A 6858-nucleotide genomic window follows, 5' to 3' on the forward strand; every position below is an offset into this window, starting at 1 on the left:
CATAACTACAATATTAACCAATGGCTTCTACTCTCCATCTTTGTTCAGGAATAATTAAATCTTCTAATTGAGAAAAAAAATGGGTCCCACTAGACCACCACCAGACAAAAAGCTATTCCTTTTAGAAGATCAGCCAAGGGAAATCAAGCCCAGTGGGCACAAGAACTGTACCAAGAGTTCAAGAAAAATTAAGCTTCAAGTCATTTGAGCTATTAGTTCCCAGGAGGGAACACATCCTGATTTAAGTCTTCTGAACAGTCTCTCCAACAAACAAGCTCAATTCTTAACATACAATGGCTGAAACTTACTCACTGAATATCCTTACTGGAGCCAAGTTCTTTTCCTCGATCATCCTTATAACTCCCCAAGCATCCTGTGAGATGTCTGTTGGAAAATTGTTTTCTTTCTGCTCTGTGGAAGCTGAGGAATAGCTTAGATACTACTGAAATGCAGATGACAAATCATATCAGATGTTAACGTCCATGCAGGACAGGTTATTTTTGTTTTAAACATAACTGGAAATGCTTGAACTAAAATATATATATTTGGCAGTGACATTCCAAAAGATTACTGATAGTACTGGCTACGAAGGTTGGATGCCTTCAGAGCAATCAACTTCCAAGCGACAGACAGGGTACAACGCAACGATTTTTATACAGATTACTGTACGAATAAAACAGTATTAGGATTTACTTATTTTTGGCCTCACAGTCCATCTATACAGGTAAGCTATACAGACTTTGGTACACACTTCCCCAAACTCATGCACACATAAATTCCAGGGGGGAAAAAAAAGCAATACTCATTCTAAAAGACAACAGCTGTTCTTTAGAAAGGTAACTTTCCTTTCACCTAATTCTTCCATGTGAATCAATACTCAACTGCAAAAGTAAGAATATGAAAGAGTGAACAGTCTCAGATAACTCATTAAAAATTCTGCAGTAAGTAGTCTGGTCCCTTTGATCTCAGAATCTAATCCAAATTTGTACAAACAAATATAGACAACATGACAATGGCCTCTATTTGCTTCTGTAGCTACCAAATTACAATAGCTAATTTCAGACTCTGATCCCATACAAGTGCATGTCAGTGTCCAGTCCAGCACAAGTAGTCAGCGTTAAGTTAGCAATGGGAAGTATCCAAATCAAATTAAGCAACTCCGTCAAGTTTTCCCAGGATCAGTACCTCCGACAGCAAGCTTTTCGAAGCCAAAGCCATGCATGTCTACTTATTGACACATGTCCTAGGGGAAGAAAAAAAAAAAAAAAAAAAAGTTCCATGCAAGGTTTTGGAGACTATTACTACACAAACAAATGAGTGGCAATCCCTAGTGGGAAGAATTCTAGAAAAACAGAATGTCAAATGTAAGAGTCAGTATAATTATATTTGCATGTGTTTAACATTGCGTTCTGCAGTAATATGAAAGCATTCAAGACAGGAGCTTAGATTTAATTTGAGGACAAAATTGAGGAAGTTGAAGACTTATTACAAGCCAGTGCAACTTCAGCAGCTACATGCACCTAGGCCAAAAGCACCATAATAATATATTTGTATAACAGAAACCCCAGACCACATGAAAACTCCAGAGTAAGCAGATGACTAAGCTTCTAAATTGCACCTAAATGCGGACACACTCAATTTAGCTACTCAGACAAAGCACAGAACAGATTAGTCTTGCAAGCTTTATCAATTTAGCAAGGTAAAGAATCCTTCAAATTAAAAGACAAAACAACGATTAACACAGGAGAGCTATCAATTAAATGAGATTCTAAGCCACCAAGTATTAATTCATCAACAACTCAAACATGGCTCAATTCTCCAAAGAAACTTTTATACATCTATGATGTGCTGCTAACAGACAGGGAGAGAACTAGACATGAATGGAAGGAAAAACACAAAAGCTCATGCTTCATATTCAAACAGAAAGCAGATATTGACCCAGAAGACTTCTGAGCAGTTTCTCCATATCACTTGCTCCTTCAGAGCTGAAGAATACAACTGTCAAGCGGGTGGCTTTGATCTGCTCACTGCATTTACACATCATCTCAAACTAAACTTGACTATCAGCATTATTAAGTGTTATAAAAAGCCCCATATATAATATTTTACATCTGTAGAAAACATTTCCACTGAGGACAATTACATAAATAATCACATATAAGAACTGAAATGCTGCTAAGCAAGCTCTGATTAGAGGAGTTTGATGAAGCAGTCCTAAGGAACTTTTCAGGAAGGTAAAAGACTCAAGATTTTTATGGATTTATTTACACATCCTTACTTTCTAAAACTCTAAGTTCTTCTGCCTTCATTAGCACAAAACATCTATCAGTTGCATAGCTTAAATAAAAGACTCGCCAAGGCCCACCCCCAAAAGTTAACTATTAAATTATTCATTTTCTCCACAACACAAAAGGCCTATAAACTTCTTTTTTTGGTAGGATGTTAAGTTACTTCGCAGATGTGGAATGGATCAATAAATACTAATGACAAGCCACAAGGTCAGCTACATCCTCCTGCTCGTGTACAAGGTCCTCTGTGGAGCATCACATCTTGCAATCTGGGGAAAAGTCTTAGACCTAATTTCAAGTCTCTCTCTTCCTGTGTGAGATGATGCCTATTCTGGAGGTTCCTCCTCTAAAATAAAGGCAGATGGAAGTGACTCCTTGGAAGTGACAAATACTTGTTTCACCGCTTACTTTCTCCAGACAAGCATTTCTTTGTGCAGCAGTATACAACATTCACCTCTTTTTAGCTCTTCAGGAAACCTGACTAAGCAAAACCTGCAATCTATGCCACACAATTAGAAGACTATCATAGTTTACCTTGTTATTACATTCTAACGCCAACCTAACACTACTTGCTATATTTGTAAAGCTAGTATTAAAGACGAATCTGTGTAAAAAGGGTTTAGGCTAGTTCTACAACCCTGTTTCTGTGATCACTGGTTAATCTGGATTCCTCTCAAGACAGAAATCACAGGTACAACTCTCCACAAAAACTACACCTTCAAAGCATTCAAAAAAAAAAGATAAAAGAAAGCATGCACCACATTTATCAGGAAAAAATCAGTAATCAAAGCTCTGGTGATGCCCATTTCTTGGGGTACCAGGAGATGATCATTAGTTCGTTTAATAGAACTTCTCAATAAGAGATTTTTTCCCCCCTAAAGATATTTCCCATTTTTTCCTTAATGTTATATTTTCAGTTTTCCTTGAGTTTCATATTAACACAAATTTAAATAATATTTAACTTGGCTCCACTAGCCCAAACATTCTGTAACATTTGTACAAACATAACTCTAAAAGCTTAGTGGTAAAATATTTTAAGTGGTGCCCTTAGATCTCTTATTAATTAAAGTAAAAAGTTTCCAACTTGAACAGGTATGTGGAATTTTTAGCTCAAAAGAACACGGAAAGAAGTGAAGACCTTTTCATAACATGAGAGTCTAAAAAGTCACTTGGTGTGTGGCCATCAAGAAAATTGTTAAAATTATTTTCCCAACATATAAACATTTCTCTGAGATTAAAAATACCTTTGTCATTTCAGATATAATCAATTTGGTTTTATTTACAAGTTAAACAAACTAGTTAAAGACTACACATCAACCCAATGTTATGTCATAAATAGTTACAGGTTGCCATGGTCCACAGAGAAAAATGAGATACTCCGATATGCCCAGTGGCTGACTGACATTTCACCTATGAGCAGAGTTTAGAGCCAAGGGAATATAAGGTCTTTTTCTCTCTACAGCTACAAGTTGGTGCAATTAGTAGAAATCTAGATTTGAAAGGATCGATACAAGCTGTAATACACAGTTGTAATGAAGATGACCGTGAACACTAAAAACAGTGAAAGGCTCACGATGGACTAACAGAATCAAAAGCAAAGGCAGTATTTAACAATATGGGATAACGTGTTACTACGTGATCCTCTGCCTGCTGTTTCCACAAGGTTTCAGCCACTGAATGCTCCAATAACACACTATGTTAAAAAAACAACCAAACAAAACATGCAACACAGCTACATTTCATATTTATCAGTAGTGTATCTCTGAGGTTAAATATTCAAACTGAATATTGTGAAATAGCTATTATTGTTCTTCATGCAGCCAGTAATCTAAAATTTAAATCTGTAAACGCCACCAAAAATTATCAGGACCAAAAGTGCAGTGATTACATTCTCTTGCATTCTTTTTAACACTTTACATACCAAAGCCAAGAAATCTACTCTTTTGGCTTGGCTTCTTACAGAAGGCGAGGAAAGCGAACATCTCTATTAAGTACATTCTCCCAAATGAAACCCAGTAACAAAACAAATCCAGTCTCCCTAAAACTTAGGCAATAACAAATTACCACTTTAAAATTCTTCTCAGGTGGCCAACTAACCTTGCATTTGTGAATCATTTTAACCAGAAATTTAAAAGTTGAATTCTAGCCCTTGACTCTTAAAACCATGCAAACACACCTCACTGATGAAGCATACAAAACATTTGTGTTATCACTTATACTTACTCTGACTGGCTTAGTATACTACTGCTTTCAGTGGTTTGTTGTGGGGTTTGTTGTTTTCGGGTTGGGATTTTTTTTTTTTGTCTCTAAACTGCCAGGTTGCTACCCATCAATTTTAGAGAGTACACAGTTTTGAGCACAGAAGTTAAGCTTTCTGTAACACTGACATCTGAAAACTATTGTTCACACAGCTGGGGTTAAAAGGACGGCTGATAAGGCCACAAAACATTAAAAGATGGTGGAGTAGTCTAGTAAGAAAACTGCATATTGCTGTCATCTAAGAGCACTCAGCACTATAAAATGCATTTAGAAACATTCAAGAATACTATAAAATTTTGTTCTGGGATAGAACTTAGCCTTTAAGAGGACTCTGTGCACAAAAACTTTGTTTGCTTAGTAACCTCATCTAGTTTTCTGTCTTGGAGGAAAAATTGCTTGAGAGTTTGAAGTTTCCTCAACTCCATGACCCAGAAGGAAATGAAATAGGAAGCCAGGTCACACAATCTACAGCCTTTGCTTACAAGTTCAAAAACATTTTAAGTTACCAGCTAATCCACATAAGGCAGAACTAACTGTGCTTTCCTGAGGCCAGCCGTGAGCCCAGCGCAGAGCCGCGCTGAAGCTCTGTTTAACATTCCATTCTGGACATCTTCATATCTAGCACCGGGCACTCTCTGAAACGTGCCATATGCTATGCATTAAGCAACGTCAGAGATGCCGTCCTCTGCACCAAGCGAGTGCCAGAACTGTATCAGAGAACTGAAGTTTGCTTTCAGCTTTCTCCTTAGAAACTTGTTAAGCAAGTAAAAAGAGTCAGCTAAACAACTCATGAGAACTTATGATACAGAAGATTTACTATAAACACATTCATTACATTTTCCTGCGCTGAGGCTGGAAGCACCCCGCAACATTACACTATTATCATAAACCCTGAAGTAGATTAAAAATTAAATAACCAGCTTACGCACAGCAGTTTAAGACAGAAATTAAAGGCTGCTTTAATGTGACTTCTTATCCATTTGAAGTAGTTTATGACAGCAGTCGATTTTTCCATGGTGATGAAGTCACCATGCTGAGAAATTAAGGAGAAACTGCTACCAGCCACCAGGTGAAAACATCCAGGTTTCTAATTGCCTATTAAATTGGTGTTTGCATGGACAATGACTATTGCTGGGAGCGCTCCAGGCAGAGCTCTAAACCCCATTACAAGCAAGTCACTGCAGAAGTCAATCAGATGGTAACTGAAACTGAAAAAACATAAAACTGATTTTTTTTCTTTTTTCAAGCAAGAACAGCAGCAGGATAGCTGTAACTTCTGCAAAGCTCCTCCCCTTCCCTCCCGAAAACATTAATCCATGTTTGATTACTGAAACTGCTGTTAGTACGTACTCCACACTGACAGGCAGGTGTTGAGAAACTTATCCCAGGTGCTTCTACAAGTACTTGATGACCCTTAACAGTTTTTACTTACAGTCTCTCCGCATTCCTGGGAATATCCCTCGGTACAGTTTTGAGTCCTAGTCCATGACAATCCACGTTGGAAGCAATACATGTACATTTGTGCGGGCATCCTCCAACAGGCATCCAACTCACGGAGCTCCAAAAGCTCAAGACCATTCCAAGGCACAGAAACGCACTTCTTCCACCAGACAACATGGTTTCTTGATCACTTCAGTGGGTATAAAAGTGTGCGCAAGCAGCCGGCCCTTAAAGATGAAATGCCTCTAAGAAGAAAGGGAAAAGAAAACAAGAGGCTCTTAGTACAGCCCAAGGGAACCCACCACTGCCATCATCGCCGGAGCACCAGCAAACCTTCAAAGGCGCCTGAGAAGGTTACGTTAGGTGGAAGAAGGTGGGGAATTGCCTTTCGGGCTCAGGTTTCTTTCTGTTATCTACGAACGGTCCCAGAAGGCAGACAGTTTAACAGAGCTTGAGCCAGATGCGTCCTCAGATGAAAGAGAAACCGGGAGCGGAGGTAAACACACACAAAACATCCATCAGAAGCGGCGGCAATCTCCAAAGCAGCCTCCTCCGCTCCGCATCGCCCCACCTGGGCCGCGCAGGTAACCCGCGGAGCAGACGCCCGGCAATTCAGAGCGGCCCCGCCGCCAGCTCCTCAGGCGCTGCCGCCCGCCGCTCGGCTGCTGCCGCCGCGGGCCCGCACCCGCGCGCTGCCGGCCGGCGGAGCCGGCACCGGGAGGCGGCGAGGGGAGGCGGCGGGGGGCGGAGGCGGCGGCGCTCCCGCCCGCTCCCCATGCACTGTGCATGGCAGCCGGGCGAGCGCCCGCGGCACCGGGCCGCCCCGCCCCCCTCCCAAAATACCACCCGCCGCACCCATTGGCTGCGCCGG

General features: G+C 40.4%; 1 protein-coding gene across 1 annotated transcript in view; it reads right to left on the reverse strand.

The window, feature by feature from the left end:
- SLIT3 (slit guidance ligand 3) overlaps positions 1–6593 on the reverse strand; it is a 524461-nt gene extending 517868 nt beyond the window's left edge. The window contains exon 1 of the mRNA XM_068417108.1: positions 5980–6593. Within this exon, the coding sequence (XP_068273209.1) occupies positions 5980–6164 (185 nt within the window). The 5' untranslated portion in view covers positions 6165–6593. The remainder of the gene's footprint in view (positions 1–5979) is intronic.
- Positions 6594–6858: the final 265 nt, after the last annotated feature.

The sequence above is a fragment of the Nyctibius grandis genome, chromosome 22, assembly GCF_013368605.1.
Source record: "Nyctibius grandis isolate bNycGra1 chromosome 22, bNycGra1.pri, whole genome shotgun sequence".
NCBI lineage: Eukaryota > Metazoa > Chordata > Aves > Nyctibiiformes > Nyctibiidae > Nyctibius > Nyctibius grandis.